The 27,180-nt window shown below is 42.8% G+C and overlaps 1 protein-coding gene across 1 annotated transcript; it reads left to right on the top strand.

Moving 5' to 3' along the window:
* Nucleotides 1-245: 245 nt before the first annotated feature.
* On the top strand, nucleotides 246-26,174 carry LOC110301892 (F-box/WD repeat-containing protein 15-like). Its single transcript, XM_021172596.2, is given in 11 exon segments — nucleotides 246-335; nucleotides 1,109-1,146; nucleotides 1,341-1,504; nucleotides 2,751-2,869; nucleotides 15,688-15,897; nucleotides 17,796-17,954; nucleotides 18,824-19,034; nucleotides 20,410-20,588; nucleotides 20,882-21,006; nucleotides 26,062-26,152; nucleotides 26,154-26,174. Coding segments are annotated over 11 exon segments (1,407 nt in total).
* The last annotated feature ends 1,006 nt before the right edge of the window (nucleotides 26,175-27,180 follow it).

Raw genomic sequence — 27,180 nt, 5'->3', positions numbered from 1 at the left:
AGCTCATCTACGCAATGAAAATCACTGTGGAGTGAGTTTAGGTGTGAGCGCTCTCAGCTGAGTGCATCTGGTTCCAGTGAGAGGGGGCAGGGGGACAGGCTGAGAGTCTACACAGGTGCAGCTTGCTCCAACCAAAGCCTGATGACCTGTGGTTGGCAATCCTGTGAAATCTTTGGCCAAGCCTTTAAAATCAGAGCAAGCTTGGGATGAGAAAGAAGAGTTGGTGTGGACTTAGGCCACATAAGATGGAGACCAATTTACCTAGTTTGCCGATGATGGAAATCTTCTCCTATCTGGATGCCTACAGTTTGCTTCAGGTTGCCCAAGTGAACAAGGTAAAAGCTCCTTGGCTGAACTCCTCCATTCGGTGCATTCTACATGAGGCCCCTTTGACCTTTCCCATTCAGTCTTGGAGTCTTGGCTACCCCAGTGACACACTCTCACACCCTGGCTTCCTTCCTTCCTTCCTTCCTTCCTTCCTTCCTTCCTTCCTTCCTTCCTTCCTTCCCTCCCTCCTTAAAATTAACTTATTCAGACCTGTCTACTAAGCTCTGACACATTAGTGTCTCAGGGACTAAGCCGCTTCTCTTGACCAACAGGACCTCCATCCTTCAGAATAGCAAACGGGTATATCTAAGGTTCATGGATTGGTATTATCCACTCTGAAGACCTCAAATATGGTTCATTGAGGTAGGAGTGGTGACACAGGTCGGTAATTAAAGCACTTTTGAGGTGGAAGCAAGATGATCAGGAGCTTGGGTCAAACTCAACCACAAGAATTTAAAAGCGGTCAAGGCGACTAGACAACCTATCTCAGAACAGTAACAGTGATAACAAAATTCTGCTAAATGAATGGAACAGGCTGCCCTGCAGAGATGTGTTGCTAATATGTGACATCCTTGATATTCCTTGTCAGATCTTTGAGCCTGGCCCTCCTTCCTCTGAGCCCTCACAAGGTGACTTGTCTTTGCTGGGGTAGGGCTACCCAGGCTGGCTCAGCCTGCAGAGCTAGGACTGTTTGATTAACCTGTGTAGGCCCTGCCCAGAACAAATTGAGAGCAGGAGAGGGAGGCAGTTGTTGGTTTAAGGATTCTTTTCTCTTCCATAGAACTGGAATGAACTTGCAAGCAGTGATGTCCTGTGGAGGTAAGGAGAGGGGCAGGGTGGGATGGGAAGAGGGGACAAGATGGGGCTGAGAGGGAAGAAGAGGCCTTCTGATTCTGGGCCTGGACCTCTGCTGCGTGAGGATGGTTAGTGAATAAAAGTTTGCTCACTGTAACCATGGCTCTAAGGTGAGGTGACTGGGGTCAGCCTAATGAGAATGCAACTGTGCATTGCAGGAAGTTGTGTCAGAAGAGATGGTTTTTCTGTGACATGGTCACCCTACAGCTCCACGGCAAAGAGACATGGAAGCAGTTCTTCATTTACCGAACATGGCAAGAACACGCCAAGACCCGGGCAAAGCCAGAAGATTTCACTTACAAGGAAATTCCTGTGGAGTTTGGTATGAGCTTGGGTACTCTAGAAGAGATACCCACTTGGTTTTTCCCAGTCTGTGCAGTCCTACATTCTCATTTGATAAGAGGAAGGGTATTGCAGTTTAATGGGATGGTCCTGCTGTGCTAGTCTAGTTACAGAACCAATCTGTGATCTGCCGAGTGGTTTCTCAACATCTTTTTTTTTTTTTTTTTTTTAAAAGATTTATTTATTATATGTAAGTACACTGTAGCTGCCTTCAGACACTCCAGAAGAGGGCGCCAGATCTCGTTACGGATGGTTGTGAGCCACCATGTGGTTGCTGGGATTTGAACTCTGGACCTTCAGAAGAGCAGTCGGGTGCTCTTACCCACTGAGCCATCTCACCAGCCCTCTCAACATCTTAAAACCAAATCTATTGTCCCCTTTACCTGAAGGCTTCATACCCTTCCCAGAGTTTAGAGAGAATTTACTGGGGAAATTACCAAATAGTCTTTAGTATTTAACTTTTTCAAAAAACTCCCTCAGAACAGTTTTCTGATGGAGAGATGCTTTGAAATTTTTTACATTTATTATTTTTAGTGTCTGTGTATGTGAGGTGTGTACATGGCACAGTGTTCGTGTGTCAGAAGACAATTTTATGGATCCATTCTCCTGAAGGCATGAATTTTATCTTTTGTGTTTCTTTTGAGATAAGGTCTAACCATATAGATGTGGCAAGCCTGGAACTTGATCTGTAGCCTAGCCTGGCCTCAAATTCAAGATCTGCTTCTTGCCTACATGAGACTTGTACATCTCTGTACCTGATTTCCCCTCCGCACCCCACCTCTCTCTCTCTCTTCCTCCCTGCTCTCTGTCTGTCTGTCTCTTTGTCTCCTTCTTCCTCTCTTTCTTAGACTGGATCTCATGTACCACATGCTGATCTCAAACCCTTCATGTAATAAAAACCAATGACCTTGAACTTTGGATCCTTCTGCCTCCAAATGAGTACCAGTTTATGGTTTATAGGCCTCCAAGAACAGAACTGAGCACTCTGCCCAGGAGTTACAGCCCCAGGCCCCAGTACCCATTTTATATCTATAGAAACAGACTAAAGAATGAATGTATTTGAGTCAATGACCAGCCTGCAGTGTGCTTGGCTGCCTCTCTCTTCATCCTTTCCACAGCTGTTATCTAAGACTTCTTCATGGCAGAGGGAAGGGAAACATACCTCCTTCAGTCAGAGTTGTCCCTCAACTGTTTTGTGTCCACATATTGTTGGGGTTTCCTTGCAGAATTTCGGGCTTATGCATATTATATCTCAAAACATGGCTTAACAAGAAATGGACAAGGGAAGTCTGCTGTCTGTATGGTGACTTCCATGAACAGGATTTCTACCTGGGATATTCACGAGGTGAGTCTGGGTGACAAGTAGCAAAAGTTACCCTCCTTTGAATTCTAATTTCATGTTTTTGTTGTTGCTGATGATAAGACAGGATTCCCCTGTACAGACCTAGCTGTCCCGGAAGTCCCCATACAGATCCACTTACCTTGGTTTCCCATGTGCTTGGATTAAAGTTTTGCAACACCACACCTGATTTTTCCCTCTTCCTGCTTTTTTTTTCTATTTTTAGAATGAATTATTTTGTATGTATGAGTGTTTTCTGTGCATATATGTATGTGTAATCCATCTCTACTGCCTGTAGAGGTCACTAGAGGGTGCCAGGTCCCTTATAAACTGTAGTTGCAGATGATTGTAAGCTGTTGGCACTGGGCCTGTGGGCACTGAACTCAGGTCCTCTGCTAAGCCACCTGTGCAGGGCCTGTCAGTGTTTCAAAGTTTTCATCATAGAGTTTGTTCTCATACAAGGTCGGGTTTACTCCTAGGTATTCTTTTTTTGAGATATAGTTTTGATTATATATATGTGTGTGCCTGTGTTAGTTTATGGTTGGTGCTGGCTGGCAGAGGCCAGAGGCTGTGAGATAATGTGTAGGCTTTGAAAACCCAACTAGGGTCCTCTGCAAGAGCATTAATTGCTCTGTACTGCTGAACCATCAGGGTTTGTTTGTTGTTGTTTTTCTGCTTTGGAACAGGGTTTCACTTTGTAAGAGCCTTGAGGGAAACTTACTCTGTAGACCAGGCTGGCCTCGAATTCTGAGATCTGCTAACTTGGCCTGCTGTAATCAAAAGAGCACACCATGCCCAGCAGGCCCCTTCAGGGTGGTGGTCCAGGCTGATGTCAATGGGAAGGCTTCCCTCATCCTTCTTCACTTTGTTTAGTACTGCATGGGAAGGGCACTGATTTTTTTTTCCATGTTATTTCTGTAGCCTGCCAATTTGCTGGGAGTTTATCAGTTCTCAGGGTTTTCCAGAGGAGTCATAGGGTCTCAAAGTAGAGGCTCATAGTGTCTGCAAATGGAGAAACTCTGGCTTCTCTTTCCTATTGGCTTCCCTTTTGTTTGTTTCTCTTGTTTTATTGTTCTAGCTAAAACAATACCACAATAACTGTGAGTAGAAAATGTGGATATACTTGCCTTGTTCCTGATTTTTCTGGAAATGTTTTCATCTTTTTTCATGCTATTTGTTGTGGGTACAGCAAAGAAACTGTCGACTTTACTGCTCAATGACATGATAAAGTTTTTTTTATTATACATATGAGAAAATGACAAGAGACACCTAGAAGAGTCTAGGGTAGACAGAGAAAGAAGTAGACTGTGTTGTGTTCTTAAAAAGACTTGGATATATTTTATAGAGCAAAGTATAGTGAGGTGGAAGGTGTGCCTCAGCGGGCAGGCCCATGCTGAGGCATCCCTTCCCCTGAGGTAGGAGGGGAACAATGTGTATAGTGCAGAATAGAATTTATGTAGGTTCTGTGAAGCAGAGTTGAGAAAGGAGTAGAGAAAGGGAAAGCTGGAGAGGGAGAAATGGAAAACGGGAGAGAGGGGAGGAGAGGGAGGTCAGCAAAAAGTGGAGAGGGAGAGGGAAGGCAGAAGGAGAAAGAGGGAAAATGGGTTAAGGACAGAAAAGAATCAGACAGAAGGGACAGAGAGCGAGGAGGGGTCAAACAGCCCCGTTTATAGCAAGCCAGGCCTACCTGGTTGTTACCCAGTAACTGTTGGCTGGAGCTCTAAAGAAATGCTAACATGCCTCCATTTTGGGTTAATTTTAGAAAGGAGAAGTTAGAAAGAGGCAAAGGTGAATCAGGAATAGGGTCATTGTGATCTTTAGTTGCTTCCTGCTGACTTTGGGGCCACATGTCTGGAAAAACTAAGAAAATGGGGATGGGGTGTTGGTCTAGTCTTAGGAGAGTCTCTTGTTTCCTTGCTGTGCAGGATCTGTGGTACCATCTGTGGGTAGGAAGGAGCAGGTCCAGTAGAAGCATCCGTGTCTGTGAGAGCAGGCACTGACACATCTGTGGGTTGCTTCTCTGGAGCTGTCCTGGAGGTAGATTTTGAGTAAACACCTGGACATAGCAAGGTGCTGGAACACTTATGTATATTTGAAGAAGAGAATAAAGTCAAGTGCTTTTTAGAGAAAAAGAAATGTTCTCAGGTATACATTGGAAACCCTTAGGTATTGGTGGTTTGGGTGAGAGGAGTCCCAATCCCAGGTGTACTCGATAGTTTTGTGTCAACTTGACACAAGCTGGTTTTATCACAGAAAAAGGAGCTTCAGTTGAGGAAGTGCCTCCATGAGATCCAGCTGTAAAGCATTTTCTCAATTAGTGATCAAGGGGGAAAGGCCCCTTGTGGGTGGGACCATCCCTGGGCTGGTAGTCTTGGCTTCTATGAGAGAGCAGACTGAGTAATCCAGTAAAGAACATCCCTCCATGGCCTCCTCAGCTCCTGCTTCCTGACCTGCCTGAGTTCCAGTCCTGACATCCTTTGGTGATCAACAGCAATGTGGAAAGTTTAAACTGAATAAACCCTTTTCCTTCCCAACTTGCTTCTTAGTCATGATGTTTGTGCAGGGTTAGAAACCCTGACTAAGACACCAGGTAATAGGAGAGGAATCCCAGCCCCTGGAATAGTTAACAGGTAGGAACTTAGGCTATTGATTGGCAGGTGTACTTATCTAGATGGAGTCTGTGTGGTCCATGAGAGGTGGAACTGACTGGGTATACTGGAGCTTTTAAGTTTACAAATAGATTAATCTGTTAACAGCATTGACACTCTTTAAGATGAGATTAAGGAAGACAAAAACCGTTTGTGGATCAGAAGGAGCAACAGGGGATATTTTCTTCTATCTGAGAGACCGAATATATATACATATATATATATATATATATACACACACATATATATTTATACACACATACATAAACACACACATACACACACATATATAATAAGTATGTATGTACATATATAACATATATATCATAAATATATAATTGGCAGCATGAGAAATATTTTAACTTTTCATTTAAAAGACAAATTAAAAGAAACTTTAAAATTTGACCATGTGAATATGATGGTTGATTATATAGTTTACTATGAGAAACACATTAATTCTATAGTTAAGAGTGATTGAGAATATAATCCATTGTGTAAATATACCACATTTTCTGTATCCATTTCTCTGTTGAGGGACATCTGGGCTGTGGAGCATGTGTCCTTCTTACATGTTGGAGCATTTTCTGGATATACACCCAGGAGTGGTATAGCTGGGTCCTCAGGTGGTACTATGTCCAATTTTCTGAAAAACCACCAGACTGATTTCCAGAGTGGTTGTTCCAGCTTGTAATCCCACCAGTAATGGAGGAGTGTCCCTCTTTCTCCACATACTCACCAGCACTACTGTCACCTGAGTTTTTGATCTTAGCCAATCTGATTGGTGTGAGGTGGAATCTCAAGGTCATTTTGATTTGAATTTCCCTATGACTAAGAATGTTGATCAGTTCTTTAGGTGTTTCTGAGCCCTTCCAGATTCCTCAGTTGAGAATTCTCTATTTAGCTCTGTTCCCCCCTTTTTTAAAATTAAGTACTTTCTTCATTCACATTTCTAGTGCTATCCCAAATGTCCCTCACACCCTCCCCACCCACTCCCACTTCCCGGCCCTGTTGTTCCCCTACACTGAGGCATAAAGTCTGCACGACCAATGGGCCTCCCTTTCCACTGATGGCCGACCAGGCCATCCTTTGATACATATGCAGCTAGAGACACGCGCTCGGGGGGCACTGGTTAGTTCATATTGTTGTTCCACTCATAGGGTTGCAGATCCCCTCAGCTCCTTGGGTACTCTCTCTATCTCCTCTATTGGGGGCCCTGTGATCCATCCAATAGCTGACTGTGAGCATCCACTTCTGTGTTTGCCAGGCCCCATGTTCCCCATTTTTAAATAGGGTTACTTGGTTCTTTGGAGTCTGTTTGAGTTTTTGTATATATTGCATATTAGCCCTCTATTGGATCTATGATTAGTAATGATGTTTTCTCAATCTGTTGGTTGCCAGTTTATGCTATTTTTAAAGCATTTTATTAGATATTTTCTTCATTTACATTTCAAATGCTATCCCCCAAAGCCCCCTATACTCTCTCCTCGCCCTGCTCCCCACCCTACCCTCTCCAGCTTCATGGCTCTGGTATTACCCTGTACTGGGGCATATGATCTTCACAATACCAAGGGCCTCTCTTCTCACTGATGGCCAACTAGGCAATCCTCTGCTACATATGCAACTAGAGACACAGCTCTGGGGGGTACTGGTTAGTTCATATTGTTTTTCCTCCTATAGGGTTAAAGACCCCTTTAGTTCCTTAGGTACTTTCTCTAGCTTCTCCATTAGGGGCCCTGTGTTCCATCCAATAGATAACTGTGAGCATCCACTTCTGATTTTGCTAGGCATTGGCATAGCCTCATAAGAGAGAGCTATGTCAGGGTCCTGTCAGCAAAATCTTTCTGGCATATGCAATAGTGTCTGGGTTTGATGGTTGTATATGGGATGGATCCCTGGGTGGGGCAGTCTCTGTATGGTCTTCCATCTCAGCTCTGAACTTTGTCTCTGTAATTCCCTCCATGGGTACTTTGTTCCCCATTCTAAGAAGGAGAGAAGTATCCACACTTTGGTCTTCCTTCTTCTTGAGTTTCATGTGTTTTGCAAATTGTATCTTGAATAGTCTAAGTTTCTGGTCTAATATCAGCTTATCAGTGAGTGTATATCATGTGTGTTCTTTTGTGATTGGGTTACCTAACTCAGGATGTTATATGCCAGATGCATCCAATTGCCTAAGAATTTCATGAATTCATTGTTTTTAATTGTTGAGTAGTATTCCATTGTGTAAAATGTGTACCACATTTTCTGTATCTATTCCTCTGTTGAGGGACATCTTGGTTCTTTCAAGCTTCTGGCTATTATAAATAAGGCTGCGATGAATACAGTGGAGCATGTGTTCTTATTACAATTTGGAACATCTTCTGGGTATATGCCCAGAAGAGGAATTGCTGGATCTCTGGTAGTACTGTGTCTAATTTGCTGAGGAACTGCCAGACTGATTTCCAGAGTGGTTGTACCAGCTTGCAATCCTACCAGCAATGGAGAAGTGTCTCTTTTTCTCCACATCCTCGCCAGCATCTACTGTTACCCGAATTTTTGATCTTAGTCATTCTGACTGGTGTGAGGTGGAATCTCAGGGTTGTTTTGATTTTCATTTCCCTAATGATTAAGGATGTTGAACATTTTTCAGGTGCTTCTCAGCCATTAGGTATTCCTCAGTTGAGAATTCTTTGTTTAGCTCTGTATCCAATTTTAAATAAGGTTATTTGATTTTCTGGAGTCCATCTTCTTGAGTTCTTTATATATATTGGATATCAGTCCCCTATCTGATTTAGGATTGGTAAAGATTCTTTCCCAGTCTGTTGGTGGCCTTTTTGTCTTATTGGCAGTGTCTTTTGCCTTACAGAAGCTTTGCAATTTTATGAGGTTCCATTTGTCAATTCTCGGTCTTACAGCACAAGCCATTGCTATTCTGTTCAGGAATTTTCCCCCTGTGCTCATATCTTTGAGGCTTTTCCCCACTTTCTCTTCTATAAGTTTCAGTGTCTCTGGTTTTATGTGGAGTATCCACTTAGACTTGACCTTAGTACAAGGAGATAAAAATGGATCAATTCACATTCTTCTACATGATAACAGCCAGTTGTGCCATCACCATTTGTTGAAAATGCTGTCTTTTTTCCACTGGATGGTTTTAGCTCCCTTGTCAAAGATCAAGTGACCATAGGTGTGTGGGTTCATTTCTAGGTCTTCAATTCTATTCCATTGGTCTACCTGTCTGTCGATGTACCAGTACCATGCAATTTTTGTTACAATTGCTCTGGAGTACAGCTTCAGGTCAGGGATGGTGATTCCACCAGAGGCTCTTTTATCATTGATAAGAATTTTTGCTCTCCTAGGTTTTTTTGTTATTCCAGATGAATTTGCAAATTGCCCTTTCTAATTTGTTGAAGAGTTGAGTTGGAATTTTGATGGGGATTGCATTGAATCTGTAGATTGCTTTCGGCAATATAGCCATTTTTACTACATTGATCCCGCCAATCCATGAGCATCAGAGATCTTTCCATCTTCTGAGATCTTCTTCAATTTCTTTCTTCAGAGACTTGATGTTCTTATCATACAGATCTTTCACTTCCTTAGTTAGAGTCACACTGAGGTATTTTATATTATTTGTGACTATTGTGAAGGGTGTTGTTTCCCTAATTTCTTTCTCAGCCTGTTTATCCTTTGTGTAGAGAAAGGCCATTGATTTGTTTGAGTTAATTTTATATCCAGCTACTTCACCGAAGCTGTTTATCAGGTTTAGGAGTTCTCTGGTGGAATTTTTAGAGTCACTTATATATACTATCATATCATCTGCAAGTAGTGATATTTTGACTTCTTCCTTTCTCATTTTTATCCCCTTGACCTCCTTTTGTTGTCTAATTGCTCTGGCTAGAACTTCGAGTACAATGTTGAATAGGTATGGGGAGAGTGGACAGCCTTGTCTAGTCCCTGATTTTACTGGAATTGCTTCAAGTTTCTCTCCATTTAGTTTGATGTTGACTACTGACTTTCTGTATATTGCTTTTATTATGTTTAGGTATGGGCCTTGAATTCCTGATCTTTCCAAGACTTTCATCATGAATGGGTGTTGGATTTTGTCAAATGCTTTCTCAGCATCTAAGGAGATGATCATGTGGTTTTTGTCTTTGAGTTTGTTTATATAGTGGATTGCGTTGATGGATTTCCATATATTAAACCATCCCTGCATCCCTGGGATGAAACCTACTTGGTCAGGATAGATGATTGTTTTGATGTGTTCTTGGATTTGGTTTGTGAGAATTTTATTGAGTATGTTGCATCGATATTCATAAGGGAAATTGGTCTGAAGTTCTCTATCATTGTTGGGTCTTTTACGTGGTTTAGGTATCAGTGTAATTGTGGCTTCATAGAATGAAATGGGTAGAGTTCCTTCTGTTTCTATTTTGTGGAATAGTTTGAGGAGAATTGGAATTAGGTCTTCTTTGAAGGTCTGATAGAACTCTGCACTAAACCCATTTGGTTTTTTTCCATGTTTTTAGAGTTGGGATTCTGTTCTTGCGACTGTCTTCTTTTAGTTTTGTTGAAAGATTACACTCTTGCTTTTTCTAGGCCTTAATTTCTGTCCCTGTGTTGGTGTTTTCCCTATATTATCCTTTGAAGGGCTGGATTTGTGGAAAGATAATGTGTGAATTCGGTTTTGTCATGAAATACTTTACTTCCTTCATCTATGTTAATTGAGAGTTTTGTTGGCCTGTGCTGGCATTTTTGTTCTCGTAGGGTCTGTATAACCTCTGTCCAGGATCTTCTGGCCTTCATAGTCTCTGGTGAGAAGTCTGGTATAATCCTAATAGGCCTGCCTTTATATGTTACTTGACCTTTTCCCCTTACTGCTTTTAATATTCTATCTTTATTTAGTGCATTTGCTGTTCTGATTATTATGTGTTGGGGGGAATTTCTTTTCTGTTCTAGTCTATTTGGAGTTCTGTAGTCTTCTGGTATGTTCATGGGCATCTACTTCTTTTGGTTAGGGAAGTTTTCTTCTATATTTTTGTTGAAGATATTTACTGGCCCTTTAAGTTGAAAATCTTCATTCTCATCTACACCTAATATCCTTAGGTTGGCCTTCTCATTGTGTCCTGGAGTTCCTGGATGTTTTGGATTAGGATATTTTTGCATTTTGTATTTTCTTTGATTGTTGTGTCCATGTTCTCTATGGAATCTTCTTCACCTGAGAGTCTCTCTTCCATCTCTTGTATTCTTTGCTGATGCTTGTATTATGGTTCCTGATTTCTTTCCTAGGGTTTCTATGTCCAGAGTTGTCTCCATTTGGGTTTTCTTCATTGTTTCTATGTTCATTTTTAGATCTTGGATAGTTTTGTTCAATTCCATCACCTGTTTGGTTGTGTTTTCCTGTAATTTGTTAAGGGATTTGTGTGTTTCCTCTTTTTTTTTGAATATTTTTTTTATTACATATTTTCCTCAATTACATTTCCAATGCTATCCCAAAAGTCCCCCATACCCCCCCCCAACTTCCCTACCCACCCATTCCCATTCTTTTGGCCCTGGCATTCCCCTGTATTGGGGCATATAAAGTTTGCAAGTCCAATGGGCCTCTCTTTCCAGTGATGGCCTACTAGGCCATCTTTTGATACATATGCAGCTAGAGACAAGAGCTCCGGGGTACTGGTTAATTCATCATGTTGTTCCAACTATAGGGTTGCAGATCCCTTTAGCTCCTTGGGTACTTTCTCTAGCTTCTCCATTGGGAGCCCTGTGATCCATCCAATAGCTGACAGTGAGCATCCACTTTTCTGTTTGTTAGGCCCCGGCATAGTTTCACAAGAGAGAGCTATATCTGGGTCCTTTCAGCAAAATCTTGCTAGTGTATGCAATGGTGTCAGTGTTTGGAAGCTGATTATGGGATGGATCCCTGGATATGGCAGTCTCTAGATGGTCCATCCTTTCATCACAGCTCCAAACTTTGTCTGTGTAACTCCTTCCATGGGTGTTTTGTTCCCAATTCTAAGAAGGGGCACAGTGTCCACACTTTGGTCTTCGTTCTTCTTGAGTTTCATGCGTTTATCAAATTGTATCTTATATCTTGGGTATCCTAAGTTTTGGGCTAATATCCACTTATCAGTGAATACATATTGTGTGAGTTCCTTTGTGATTGTGTTACCTCACTCAAGATGATGCCCTCCAGGTCCCTCCATTTGGCTAGGAATTTCATAAATTCATTCTTTTTAATAGCTGAGTAGTACTCCATTGTGTAAATGTACCATAATTTCTGTATCCATTCCTCTGTTGAGGGGCATCTGGGTTCTTTCCAGCTTCTGGCTATTATAAATAAGGCTGCTATGAACATAGTGGAGCATGTGTCCTTTTTACCGGTTGGGACATCTTCTGGATATATGCCCAGGAGAGGTATTGCTGGATCCTCCGGTAGTACTATGTCCAATTTTCTGAGGAACCGCCAGACTGATTTCCAGAGTGGTTGTACAAGCTTTCAATCCCACCAACAATGGAGGAGTGTTCCTCTTTCTCCACATCCTCGCCAGCATCTGCTGTCACCTGAATTTTTTATCTTAGCCATTCTGACTGGTGTGAGGTGGAATCTCAGGGTTGTTTTGATTTGCATTTCCCTGGTGATTAAGGATGTTGAACATTTTTTCAGGTGCTTCTCTGCCATTCGGTATTCCTCAGGTGAGAATTCTTTGTTCAGTTCTGAGCCCCATTTTTTAATGGGTGTGTTTCCTTTTTAAGGTCTTCTCACTGTTTAGCAGTGTTTTCCCGTAATTCCTTGAGGGATTTTTGTGCCTCCTGTTTAAGGGCTTCTACCTGCTTAAAAGTGTTCTTCTGTATTTCTTTAAGTGAGTTATTAATGCCCTTCTTAAAATGCTCTACCAGCATCATGAAATATGATTTTAAACCTGAATCTTGCTTTTTGGGTGTTTTGGGGTATCCCAGACTCGCTGTGGTGGGTGACTGAGTTCTGATGATGCTGAGTGGCCTTGGTTTCTGTTAGTAAGATTCTTTTGTGTGCCTTTTGCCATCTGGTAATCTCTGGTGTTAGATGTTCTAGGTGTCTCTGGCTGAAGCTTGTTCTTCCTGTGATTATTTAGCCTCTGTCAACACTCCTGGGAGACCAACTCTTTCTTGGGTCCCAGTTGTCAGAGCACTCTCTGCAGGCAAGATCTCCTCTTGCAGGGAAGGTGCACAGAACTCTAGAGCTCAGATCCATCTTCTGATTCCTGGGGTAGTAACCCTCCCTGGAGGCCGACTTTCCTCTAGCAGGGAAGGTGCCCAGGGGTCCGGGTCTCAGCTCTGTCTCTTGGGCTGAGGATGAAGGCTCAAAGGGACCCTGTCCTAGAAGATCTGTCAATTCTGCTGCCCATGTGCTCTTCTGAGTAGACTGGTCTCAGTCCTCCCAAGATTCTGGGTGTGCTAGGGCCTTTCTTTGTCCTTTGACCCTGTTGCTGCTAGAATATGACCCTCTGGGTTTTTTGGACAGATGTTGTGTTTCACTCACCATTGATTTCAAGATCCTGGGTGTGCTAAGGTGCCTGCAGCGTGGAAAGTCCTCTGGGGACTTTGGGACCCTCTGCTGAGATTGAGCCCAAGATGGTGTGGGGGTGGTGTCGACCAGAAAGAATCCCAGCCACTGATAAGGCAGGTGTCCTTTGTCACTGTTCCTTCTAGCACAAGATCCTTTGGGTTTTTTGGAACAGATGTTTCATTCTGCTCACCAGTGATCTCCAGGTCCTGGGTATGCTAGGGTGCCTGCAGTGTGGAGAGTTCTCTGGGGAACTTGGGACCCTCTGTTGAGATCATGCCGAAGATCCAGTTTATGCTATTAACAGTATTGTTTGCCTTACAATTGCTTTCCAATTTTATGAGGTCCCATTTGTCAATTCTTGATCATAGAGCATAAGACATTGGTGTTCTGTTCAAAAACTTTTCCCCTGTGCCTAAGTGTTCGAGACTTTCCCCACTTTCTTTTCTATTAGATTCAGTGTATCTGGCTTTATGTAGAGGTCCTTGATCCACTTGGACTTGAGCTTTCTACAAGGAGTTAAGAATGGATCAATTTGCATTCTTCTATATGTTGATTGCCAGTTGAACCAGCACCATTTGTTGAAAATCTGTCTTATTTTTCCACTGAGGTTTTAGCTCCTTTGTCAAAGACCAAGTGATGGTAGTTATGTGAGTTCATTTCTGGGTCATCAATTCTATTCCATTGATCTACATTCCTGACATTGTTTCAATACCATGCAGATGCCTTCAGCATAGATCTCCTGGGACCTTCCTGGGCTGAGTGTCTTAGGGGAAGAAACAGGGCTACAGTTGTGGTAGCATTGTTGACCTGGCTGCAGCACAGCTATAGGTAGATAATCTCTGTTCTCTATGGTTTTGTGAGTGCTAGGGGTCCATGTAATACCCTGGGAGAGGGATGGTGGGGGTCCTAACACCAGTGGGAAAGAACACAGGACTGGCCATGCCTGTGGTTCTTGAGTGTTGAGGCCGGCCAGCGGCTCATATGTCCGGGTTTGAGCCTGGAAGGCATTTTGGAATCTGGAAGAAAAGAGGGAATCTAGGCAGTGTGAGAAAGATAGAGCTAAGACAAAATTCTGATCAAAGCTCAACTTTAATGTTGGCAAACACGCTTTATAAAGAAGAGGGGAGACCCATTCCTAGCTATGCGAAGTTCCTTTGAAGTAGACAGATCAGCCTTTTAGTGGGAACTCAGGAAGATCACAGTTCGGTGCTAACTCAGGAAAATCTCAGAGAACCGGTTGGCCTCAGGCAGGTTTGGCCTCAGGCAGGTAGTGACACATCAAAGGAGAGTGCTGAGAAGCAGCCCAGCAGGTGGCTCCGCCTAAGTGGCGATGGTCACAGCCAGCTTTGCTAGGCTGGAAGGAGGTAACACTTGAGGACATTACTCCTGGCTTGTCTCAGTGCTATGACACCAGATTACCTCTGTGCAGTCCCTGCTGGTTTGTACAAGAGTTTTTTCTCTTGTGCATTCTGACTTTTGAGACAGACAGTTTTTTTTTTTTTTTCTTTTTTGCAATGTATAAGCATTGATGATACAATAATCAGTTTTGGAATTGATTCATTGCGAATAGGTTTGTTTCATTTGTTGTAACACTTAATACTGACAGAATTGGTGGCCCAGGCCTTTAAATCCAGTACTTAGGAGGCAGAGGCAGGCGGATTTGAAGACAGCTTCATTTATATAGAGAGTTCCAGGAGCCAGAGTATAGAGTGTCCCTGTCTCAAAAACCAAAACCCAACCAAACAAAAACAAAACAAAAACAAAAAACCAACCAAACAAAAACAAAACAAAAACAAAAAACCAACCAAACAAAAACAAAACAAAAACCAACCAAACAAAAAACAAAACAAAAACCCAAAACACACCTAGCCTCACTAAAATTGATGAGAGGCCCATGCTCCCTGCTGGCACTGTTAGGAAAAGGTGAACTGGATCTGAGCACGGGGCTGCTGAATGTTCTTCATGCATGTTTGTGGGAGTTGGTTCTTCACTTCCATGTGGTTCCTGGGGATTGAACTCCTGTCATCAGGTTTAGTGGCAGGTGCCCTCCCCCGCTGAGCCATCTTGGCAGCCATGCTCTTCTCTCTGGTCTGTATAGTGAGTGTGTGCTTGCCTTTGAGCATAATGCATATGTCATGTTTTCCTGTCCATTCCTGCCACAAATAATCTAGATGTTTATTTTCTTCTTTGTGTTTCTTTTTATTTTTATGTACATAGGTATTCTGCCTGCATGTATTTCCATGTGAGGGATTCAGATCCCCTGGAAGTGGAATTACAGACAGTTGTGAGCTACAGTGGGTATTTTGGTTCAATTCCCTAACTCCTTTCATTAAAAACAGCTGGTGGTCTTAACCGCTGAGCCATTTCTGCAGCCCTGGGTTTCTTTTTCTTTTTGAGATAATCTTGTAATATAATCCCAACTGGCCTGCAACATGACATTGAAGACCAGACTTGCCTAAAGCTGCTAGTGACCATCCTGCCTGTGCCTCCCTGGGCTGGGATTCTAGGCCTGTGCTACCATGCCCAGTGAGGGATGCTTAGAACTTTCATATTCTTTTCTTGTAAGAAGGGATTCCAGTCTGGATGAGGCCTCCAAATAAAGCTGGTGGGTGAAAGCAGTTGAACTAGAGGTGCTCAGACATGATGATACTCTTGTTCTCCAGGGTGTTATGACCTGGGAAAGCCCAGTACAGGAATTCTATATCGAGCTGATGACTACCCTCCCTGAGATGCACATTGTGGTCACTGTAGATATAAGATCAACTATCAAACTGTGGGACTGTCACAACAGCGAAGCTCTGGCAACTAAGCGCATGGTCTCTTCCTGTCAATTACTGAAAGCTGTCATTACAAAGGATGGCCCGATTGTCTTGGTAAGTGACATGTTCCCCCACCCCCCGCCAAATCTGGAATAGTCATATAGAACAAAACACTTGCCAATCTGAGGTACCATTATTGTCAAATCTCAACTTACCTTCTTAGAGTCTCTGGGAACACTGAGAGCCAATCACAATATACCATAAACATGACCATCACTTAGCCTTTGACACAGTAAAATTCTTTCCTGGGATTTGGGAGAGGTGGCTCAATGGGTAGCAGTGTTTGCTGTGCAAGCGTGTAGATCCAAGTTCAAATCCATGACACTCATAAAAAGTGGGATGTGCCTGTAACCCCAGTGTTGTTGGGGATGAAAACAAAAGGGTCACTGGGACAACATGGCTAATTGCCAAGACAGATTAACTCCAGGTTCAATAAGAGACTCTCTCGGGAAATCAGGAGAAGAGTGATTTAACAGGGTACCTGGCAGCCTTCTCTGGTTTCCATGTATGCCCCAATATATAATCTACATACACATGCTTAAGTATACAAATAATAAGCACAAGAACACACACACACTTTATCTAAGTGATTTTGTATCTTCTTGTCTTTGAAATGTTTATTACTCCTGAATCCATGAATTTGGTTAGAGACAGTAGAGAAAAATGTGAATTTTGTCACATATACAGAAAAATGGATAATGCTGATGTCCCAGTGAGTCCTGGGGAACAGTGTTTTAGGGTGGAAAATCTTTACACATACCCTACCTCATATGTTTAAGACAGGATATTTAATCCTGGCTGGCCTAGAACTCACTGGGTAGACTAGGGTAGTCTAACTCACAGATATCAGACTGCCTTTGCCCTCTGAGTATTGGGATTTAAGACATATGCTAGCATGCCCTACAAAACTTTCTTTAAAAATAAATCCTCCAGGGCATGGTGGTGCATGAGAATCTCTTGAGTCTGAGGACAACCTGGTCTACAGAGTAAGTTCCAGGATAGCCAGGGCTACAGAGAAATCCTTTCTCAAAAAATCTGAAAGGGAAATACAATTATTTTGTGTGAGAATATTTTGCCTGTATGTGCCTCTCTCTCTCTCTTTCTCTCTCTCTCTCTCCCTCTCTCTTTCTCTCTCTCTCTCTCTCTCTCTCTCTCTCTCTCTCTCACCCATCCAGCAGGACCCAGTTATTCGTGGGTGTGAGGGGGACTGCAAACCTAGAAGAGAAATGGGCGGAAGGGAAAGAGAAGCAGAGACCAAGGAGGGAATTCCTGTCAAGGTCTCAGTTTATTAGGCTGAAACGCCAGGATTTAAGCACACAGCAAGGGGAATAGGGAGGAGTTGAGGGGGAATTAACAAAGAAGTGAGCATCTGGGGACATGAAGGCCGAATTCAGGCTGCAGGTGGCGGGAGGCACTCTGCGTCTTCTCTCCAGAATGTAGATCCCTCCTTAACAGTCCCGGGTGTCAGGCTGGGCTCAGCACATAACTCGAATCCTTAGAAGTCTTGGGAGTCAGGAAGAGATAAGGAAGAGGGGACTATAATTCAGCTTTTTACAGCCTCAGGTGCCAGGAAGGGAACAGGGAAGAGGGGGTGATGACCGGCTCCTTAACACAAGGCCATTCGGCTTGTTAGGGTGGGAAATTGTGAAAGGCCTACTTTCTTACGGTATGGTCTCCAACATCTCTCTCTCTCTCTCCCTCTCATTCACACACACACACACACACACACACACACACACACACACACACAGAGTTACCTACTGAGTCATCCCTTAGATCTAGAGAGCCTTATTCCATGGGATCAGCACAGACACTCTGTAAGGCAGGCTGGTCACAGCTCTGGGTCTCATTACTGGACTTGGAGACACAGTGGTGAATCTCAGAGCAGATAACACTGCTTCTTCCATGCTTAACCTTTCCCCACTGACCTGGTGCTGCTGCTCTGATTTCAGGTAGGTGACATCTCGGGGAACCTCTACATCTTTAGGATTCCTGACTTACACCTCATTTCCGAGGTGAATGTATTCCCATACAGTATTGATGAACTCCACTGCTCTCCTCAGAATAAATGGGTCTTTCTGATTATGAAACACCCACATGTCTTGACAAAGGTAGGTGTGTTCTAGCATCTCCAGGGTGAAGGTGGCAGACAGTGGGAAATTCCAGTCCTCAGGGAGGTCCGGGCAGACCACTCCCCCTCTCCTAAGCCCTATCATCAGAAAAGCCATCCTACAGCCAGGAAAGAATAATGTGTTGGTAGGAGTCACGTGACAAGTCGCAATGGCAAATGTCTATTATAGTGAAGTGTCCTTGAAATGTGGGTCAGCCAAAGAATAAAAGCAGGTGAAATAACAGTCCCTGGACACCTTTGTTGGATAGAAAGCAATTTTCAATCATTGGCTGACATGCTTACCAGTGGCTGATGCATTTCAGATAAGTGCTACCATACCCAATGCTTTATATACTGCCTTCTCTCTTAACTGCCAGCTCTCTGGTGCCTGGTTGTTAGGTACTGGGAGAGCAATGGTCTGTTCACAGGTCAAGTACTCCTGAGAGCCCATGCATATTTATTTAGTTTTATACATCGATATACATTCAAAGCAGCCTTGGTTACAGTATGACAGTCTTAATGCCTCATTAAAAAAAAAAAAGAGTCCAGAAGAGCCCTGGACTAGTCCTCTGCACAGGGAAAATGTACTTAACCAAGCTCTGCCAGATGTATCCATTGAGGTAGGATAACTGAGGTGCCCTTTGACCTGGGTCAGGGAGTCCATTCTGTCTCTAAATATGATGGGAGGGACTGGAAGAAGGTGAGTTATTCTAACCCTGAGTGGGAGCAACGACTGCTCCACCCTGTCCTGAGTGAAGAACACAGGCAGCCACTCCTGGGTTTATTTTGAAAGCCCCTTGTCTTTGAGTGTGCTTGTGCCAGGTTGCAGAGATTTACTCTTCATTGATTCCACTGGGCAATACTCTGCAGGTGTTTTACATGAACAGCTTACTGAGGCCATCAGAATTCTCTGACCCAGTGTCTACCATTCTCGAATTTTCCTTATGCAAAAGAGCCTTCTGGACCCCAAGAAGGGAAGACAGGATAACCTTGATGTCCAGAAATATACCCCCAAGCCCCACAAAATTTGGCATATTTGATATGAAGCTGGAAGAGATCGGGAACAAAGTAACTGTTCAAGGTAAACCTTAGAAAATTCTCAAGCCAGACATGATGGCATGTGCCCAATATTAGGAGACTGAGTCAGGAAAACTTCATAGAGGCTGCTGTCTCACAAACAAAACAGATGGAGCTGCAAAGATGGTTTAGCATGTGCACATGCATACATATGCCCACACAGATGTGTACATACATACATATACACACACACTGATAAAGTTAAAAAAATAAAATAAAGGGCCACGAATTTGTAGTGCGCACCTTAAATCCCAACATTCAGGAGGAGAAACAATCCGAATTCTCCAGGTTCCAGGCCAGCCTGAACTATGCAGTGAGTACCAGGTTAGCCAGGGATGCATAGTGAGACCTTGTCTCAAAAATAAAAACCCCAAATGACAAGAAATAAAGAACTCTATGTTTATGGCAGTGGTTCTCTACCTATGGGTTGTGAACCCTATGGCAAATTTCTGTCTTCAAAAATACTTAAGTCACGAATCTTAACACCAAAATTACCATTATGAAGTAGCAATGAAAGTACCTCTATTGCCATAGAGGGCAGATCCCCCTCCCCACACTGCCACATGAGAACTGTATTACAGTTCAGTAGGAAGCACTGGTAAGGTTGAGAAGCACTGGCTTAGAGGATAGAGACACTTACCAACCAAGCATGTTAACCTAGTTCAGTACCACACTATGGAGGAGAGATCCAAATCCCTCAAGTTGTCCCATGACCCTCACATGTGTGCTTCTGGCAAGAATATCTACACAAACATAATAATGTAAAAACAATTTTTAAAAGAAATCCCCATTTCTCCCGCGTCTCCCACAAGTGCTCAGAGTAAGCTATAAATGCTTGTCATTGTTTTGCATTTTTAGTCTTTGAAGACAGGGTTTCTCTGGGTATCCATGGCTAACCTGGAATTTGTTCTGTAGACTAGACTGTCCTCAAACTTGGAGATCCACTGGACTGTACCTGATTGTGGATCACCGTATGATGATACTCCACATGATGTTTTTGTAAAGGGAGCAGGAGGCTCCTTGGCCAGATGTGAACTTGTGCTTCTTTGATCGCTACTACAGTAGCAATCTACAGTTTTTTCGGGGAGACATGTTTCCCTTTCGGTCATGAACTAGGGACTGAGTTCTACTCTCCTTTCCCAGTACAGTTGCTTTTCCAATGTGTGAGCTACTGACTGTCCACACTTTCAGTGTGTCATAAGCCTGCCTTTCCGTGTACAAGGACATGGACTTCACAGGACATGAACTTGACAGATCAATGGCCTGTTTTCATTGTCTTGTTCAGACTAGCATGCCATGGAAGGAGGGATATGTTTTTCAGTAAGCATTAAGGATATTGCTCTTACTTAAATGATTAAATTTCTGTTTGTTTGGTACAGGACATTTGACAGCCAGCTTCTCATTGGCAGACTATGAGGGGACACCAGAATGCTTTGGAGTCAGTGATAAGGACGTGTTTGTTTGTTCAACTGGATCCTCTCTCTTGCTCTTCAACATAAATGGTCTCTGTCTGCAGACATTTCAGTACTGTCCAGAAATGATCGTGAGACTCTGTGTGGTATGTTTGGAATATTTTCCCTCCAGTGGGGTTTTTTTTTTAAAAATAGATTTACATTTTTAAAACTTCATACTGTTGGGGTGTGCACATATCCATTTGTCTGTGCGTGAGAACTTGAAGAGGTCACAGGCTGACTTCCTGGTGTTAGTCTCTTTCTTTTTCCCTTTACATTGGCTCAGAGCACCAGGTTTGCTCAGCAAGTGCCTTTACCTGATGAGCCATCTCCTAGGCCCTCTCCCTGTCTTTTTATGTGACATTGACTCCAGTCTACTATCACTTGGCTGTTCTTGAAGGATCCTGTTCATGTCATTGTCATCTGTAACAATGGCTCTTTGGATGTGTATGCTTGGGAGGAGAGAAGCCCGCTGCTCAGGAAGTGTTATCGACTGCAAAACAGGAGTTATCTGCCCCCGTCCAGGTAAGCTCTGCTTCTTGACTTAAACTGGACATTAATTTTTAAAACATTTTTGGTGCTGGAGAGTTGGCTCAGCAGTTAAAAGCACTGGCTGCTCTTCTGGAAGACTTGGGTTCAATGCCCAGCATCCACATGGCAGCTCACACTGTCTGTAACTCCAGTTCCAGGACATCTGACAGAAACCTTCATACAAATGTATTGAAAACAGTGTTAAACATATTAAAAAGTTCTATATAAAAATGCATTTTTAAAAGAGAGAAGAACTTTTTGTGAAAAGATAGGACTAAATTTATGATCTCCAGCATCACACAGAACAGACATTGTGCTATAAATGTCTAATTTTTAAGTAGTAGAGTCAAGATCTAGAAGTTCAAGGTCATCTTCTGCTATTTAGCAAGTTTGTTGGCCAGATTGGGTTCATTTCAAAACCACACAAACAAACATACAAACAAACAGGAACTGGCTAAGCATAATACACACCTTTAATCCCAGCAGTCAGGAGGCTGCCAAGTTGTTATCTTGTCAGTTCGAAGCCAGCCTGGTCTACATAGTGAGTCCCAGGACAGCCAGGGTTATAATGCAAGGTTCTGTATTAGGAAAGAAGGGAGGAAGGGAAAGAAAGTATTGCTACTTCTGGGAACTCAGCACATACAGTTCTGTCAACAGTCTCAGGCCCATTGTAGAAGGAGCGGGGACTGTTTCCTCAAATCTTGTCTTTAATGGCAGGATGGGTTCTCCTGAGTGTAGCCCCCTCTTGGGTTCCTTCATCAGTGATCTGTCTCATCTTCATTTAGCTAACTTCCTTTGGTTTTTACTTGCCTTCATCCAAGTTATTTTCAGTGGTCATGGTGTGGTGGTACAGTCCCCAAACCCTGCACCCAGGCTGCTGAACTGAAAGTTGATTGCCAGTTTGGAAAACACCTTTAACCCATGTCAAAAAAAAAAAAAAAAAAAGTGTCCCCCTCTTTTTTTTTTTTTTTTTGAATTTTTTTTTTATTACGTATTTTCCTCAATTACATTTCCAATGCTATCCCAAAAGTCCCCCATACCCTCCCCCCCCACTTCCCTACCCACCCATTCCCATTCTTTTGGCCCTGGCATTCCCCTGTACTGGGGCATATAAAGATTGCATGCCCAATGGGCCTCTCTTTCCAGTGATGGCCTACTAGCCATCTTTTGATACATATGCAGCTAGAGTCAAGAGCTCCGGGGTACTGGTTAGTTCATAATGTTGTTGCACCTACAGGGTTGCAGATCTCTATAGCTCCTTGGGTACTTTCTCTATCTCCTCCATTGGGGGCCCTGTGATCCATCCAATAGCTGACTGTGAGCATCTACTTCTGTGTTTGCTAGGCCCCGGCCTAGTCTCACAAGAGACAGCTATATCAGGGTCCTTTCAGCAAAATCTTGCTAGTGTATGCAATGGTGTCATTGTTTGGAGGCTAATTATGGGATGGATCCCTGGATATGGCAGTCTCTAGATGGTCCATCCTTTTGTCTCAGCTCCAAACTTTGTCTCTGTAACTCCTTCCATGGGTGTTTTGTTCCCAATTCTAAGAAGGGGCAAAGTGTCCACACTTTGGTCTTCGTTCTTCTTCAGTTTCATGTGTTTTACAAATTGTCTCTTATATCTCGGGTATACTAAGTTTCTGGGATAATATCCACTTATTAGTGAGTACATATCATTTGAGTTCTTTTGTGATTGTGTTACCTCACTCAGGAAGATGCCCTCTAGGTCCAACCAGTTGCCTAGGAATTTCATAAATTCATTCTTTTTAATAGCTGAGTAGTACTCTATTGTGTAAATGTACCACATTTTTGGTATCCATTCCTCTGATGAGGGGCATCTGGGTTCTTTCCAGCTTCTGACTATTATAAATAAGGCTGCTATGAACATAGTGGAGCATGTGTCCTTCTTACCGGTTGGGACATCTTCTGGATATATGCCCAGGAGAAGTATTGTTGAATCCTCCGGTAGTACTATGTCCAGTTTTCTGAGGAACCACCAGACTGATTTCCAGAGTGGTTGTACAAGCTTGCAATCCCACCAACAATGGAGGAGTGTTCCTCTGTCTCCACATCCTCGCCAGCATCTGCTGTCACCTGAATTTTTGATCTTAGCCATTCTGACTGGTGTGAGATGGAATCTCAGGGTTGTTTTGATTTACATTTCTCTGATGATTAAGGATGTTGAACATTTTTTAAGGTGTTTCTCAGCCATTCGGTATTCCTCAGGTGAGAATTCTTTGTTGAGCCCCATTTTTTAATGGGGTTATTTGATTTTCTGGAGTCCACCTTCTTGAGTTCTTTATATATATTGGATATTAGTCCTCTATCTGATACAGGATTTCTCTGTGTAAACTCTGCATCTTGGAAATAGGCTGGCCTTTATCTCCACCTGGATATCTACCTGTCTCTGCCTCCAGAGTGCTGGGACTAAAGGTGTTTGCCCAGAGTCCCTTTTTAAAAAAGGTCAACAGCACATGAAAATTTACCATTATTATTTATATTATGTGTATGACTTGAAGATATTTCTCCCTCTGAACATAGTGGATCAGAGCTATAATTCCAGCATGCAGGAAACTAAGGCAGGAGAATTATCTCAAGTTTGAGGGTAGCCTATGCTACTTTCAAATTTAATGCTAATCTGGGCTATGAAATTGAAACCGTATTTCAATTTTTTCTCCACACTCTGTTGGCATTATCTTCATCCACTTGTTTGTTTGTTTGTTGTTTTTGGTGTTGTTGTTGTTTGGTACATTTTGGTGTGTTGTTTGTTTCTGTCACTATGCTGTGGAGAGACTTTGTAGTTTGATTCAGTCCCATTTGTAAATTCTTGTTTTGGTTGCTGGTACCTGGGAATCCCTAGTCAAGAACTCCTGCCTAGATGGAGTCATGGAGCTTTTTCTACAGATTCTCTCTTAGTGATTTTCCAGTCTAAAATCTAGTGTTTTCTTCAATGTGTTATGAGTTGATTATTGAATTATTGAGTGGTGGGAAGCATAAGAATGTGTTGGCTTTTCAATGGTACTAACATCATCAATTGCAGACCCTATTCCTTATCCTTAAAAAAAAAATCAACAAACCATAAAAGTTCAGGTTCTTCTCTGAGGTTCTGATGCGTGTGTTTGAAGGCAGCATCATTCCTTCTGTTTTGATCACAACAGCTTGCTGTGACATATTTTAAAATCTGATACTGTGATAGCTTCAGTTTTGTTATTTTGCTCAAGAAGGCCTTGGCTATGCAAAGTGTATGTGTGTGTGTGAGCATATACATGTATGTTGTTTTGAGACATCTTGTACACCCCAAGTCTGGCCTCAAGCTTGCTATGTAGTTAAGGCTAGCCTAAAAGTTTATGCATCCAGGGCTTGCCTTTAATCCTGAACTTTTCCCCTTTCACTCAGTCTCAGGTTTTTAAATTGGTATTAGTTTCTTCTCCTTCAGGATTTGGAAAGGGCTCTACAATGTCCTCTGGCTTCTATGATGTGCTGAAACATCCCCTGTCATTGGGGTCTTTCAGTCTATAGATGATCAGGTGGAATGTCCCTCTGATTTCACATTTCTTCTTTAATTATTAGAAACTTTTTCTTGTTGAATCTAGTGTAAATGGTTGGAACTTAATGTATTTGGTCTTGACCTGCTTTTGACTCTCTGTCGACTTACTAGTTTGGGGAAGGTACTTTGTCTTTCTGTCCTGGGGGAGTGAATCCTCGGTCTTCCACATGTAAAGGATAAACTCTGATAAAGAACTTTACCCCAAAATTTAAGGGAGTTTTGCTGTGTCTGCCACATGCCAGGTAGAGAGAGGTAGGGGTGCCATTTATACCATCTCAGTTCAAAGCAGAATAGGGGTGTGGATGTCAGGTTTGGCTAGAGTCTGCAAGGCCATGGGCAGAGGCTGTGTCATTGCCCAGGGCAGGCCTTACACTTATGAGCTCCTGAGTGATCTATTAGAGGTTTATCTCAGTAGTGAAGAACAGAATGACTGACATGAGCCCCAACTTCTCACGGCCCTACTGCAGAGGGGATGCTCTGCTATATTCACTCTGAGTGGACCAAGTTTAGCAAAGGGAACAGAATTCAGTTTTGAAATAAATTTATGAATTAAATATTTGGGTTTTTCTGAGACAGGTCACTCTATGTAGCCTAGACTAACCTCAAACTCCCTCAAACTCTATCCATTCCCTGGCCTTAGCTCCTAAGTTGAAGTGACTTATAGGTCTGTGGCTTTACTCCTGGCTGCTCTCTCTGGTCTTAAGCTAGGTAATGTACTGAACAACTGAGAATTGAGAAATGGGGCAGAGGTCTATTGCAGAAGGCTGGCATTGGAACTCATGCTATGGATGACAGTAGTCCTTTGCCAATGTGTGCGTTTACTCAAAATTAACCTGAGATAGCTCAGCGGTTAAGGCAATTGCCACCAAGCCTGACAAGTTCAGTCTTTGGAACATGCTTAGTGAAAGGAGAGAACTGATTCCCACAAGCTATTATCTAATAACTCAGTTCATAGGAGCATACACATGCATTTGTGAACACACACACGTACAAGCCACATACCCATGTATGCAGGCATACAGGCACACATGTGTGTAGTCACATATGCACGCAGAGGCATGCACACATAGGCACATACCAACTCAGGTAGGTACACACAGGCACACACATATTCAAGCACACACACACACACATACACACACACACACACACACACACACGGACACCTACACACATGACAACTAAGTACATTTTTGATTATTCTATGTATATGAGTACACTACAGATGTCTTCAGACACACCAGAAAAGGGCATCAGATGCCATTACACCTGGTTTTGAGCCAATATGTGGTTGCTGGGATATGAACTAGGGATCTCTGGAAGAGCAGTCAGTGCTAGAAAACACTGAGCCATCTCTCCAGCCCCAAACAAAAAAAGTATTTAAAAGTTTTAAACAGACTCAGGACTGTGATGAAAATACAGTCCTTTAATTTTCAGTTCATAAACCTCACTCCCATTTGACTATTGACTTCTTGGTTCCCCCCCCCCCCCCCCATTTGCAGCTTCATTAACAAAGCACTATGTGACGATGTGAGCATAATTGGAGTCATGACAAACAGTCCTGCCCCCTGCTATCTGATGGCATATACCTTGAACATCTGCTCTTGAAAACTGAGTGATTGTGTGTCATCTTACTCAATGATAATAAAGGTCTATTTGCAAGCAAAGGCTGGTATTTCAGTGTTGCTAATCCTTGAAGTGGCCAAATTTGGTGGTACACACCTTTAATCCTGACAGAGGGAGTCAGAGGCAGATGGAAGATCTGAGTTCTGAGACAAGCCTGGTCTACAGAGCTAGTTCCATGCTAGCCAGTTTCCTTCAAGAGAACCTATCTCTGAAACAAAACTTATGGCTAGATGTACAAACCATTTGGCTATGAAATCTGTCATTTCATTGCTATAGGGTTGACTCAGATGACCAGGACATGTGGACAGTATGGCATTGTGGTCTTCCCTCTATAAAGTGGAGCTTCAGAATTAAACTTGGAGACTTGATCAGAACCTTGTCTTGGCTTCATCCTTCTCTCAGACCCCGTCCATTTTCATTTCCAGCTCCCCTGTCAAGTAATCCCAGTTTTTTATGGCCACTGGATGGCTACCTTATTTCTACAAATTTGGAGAACTTACTAGAAATCAGACCCCAGACCCTCAGAAAATTTATTCTACTGGAGATAAATGGAAGGGACTGTGTTCACTGAGAAGGATGAGGGTGATGTTTGGCTCTGAGACAGAACAAAACTAGAAATGACTTTCTAGAATGTTCAAGTGGTGGCACAGCCCACTCTTTACACTGGGCTTCCTTTCATTTCAGGTCCTAGCATGATATGAGGTATCACAGATTAATTTCAGGATGGTTTTATTAACAAGATAACTTTGAAACAAGATTTTAAAAATAGAAGCTGTCCAAATCATACAGCTCAGTTGGTGAAGGAGCTTTAGGCAAGCCCGATGTCTGGCTTGTTCACTCTGTGGAACCCATGCAGCAGAAAGAGATTTAATTCCCCAAGTTGGTCTCTGAACTCCACATGCATGCTATGGCATGAGTGTGAGCACTTGCACACTCTTACTACATGTGTACACATGTGTGCGCCCACATACTCGAACATAGGGTGATCTTCGCAT

Source organism: Mus caroli, unplaced genomic scaffold (assembly GCF_978045245.1).
Source record: "Mus caroli unplaced genomic scaffold, Mus_caroli_1 scaffold_11, whole genome shotgun sequence".
NCBI lineage: Eukaryota > Metazoa > Chordata > Mammalia > Rodentia > Muridae > Mus > Mus caroli.
This window is presented reverse-complemented; position numbering and strand designations above follow the sequence as displayed.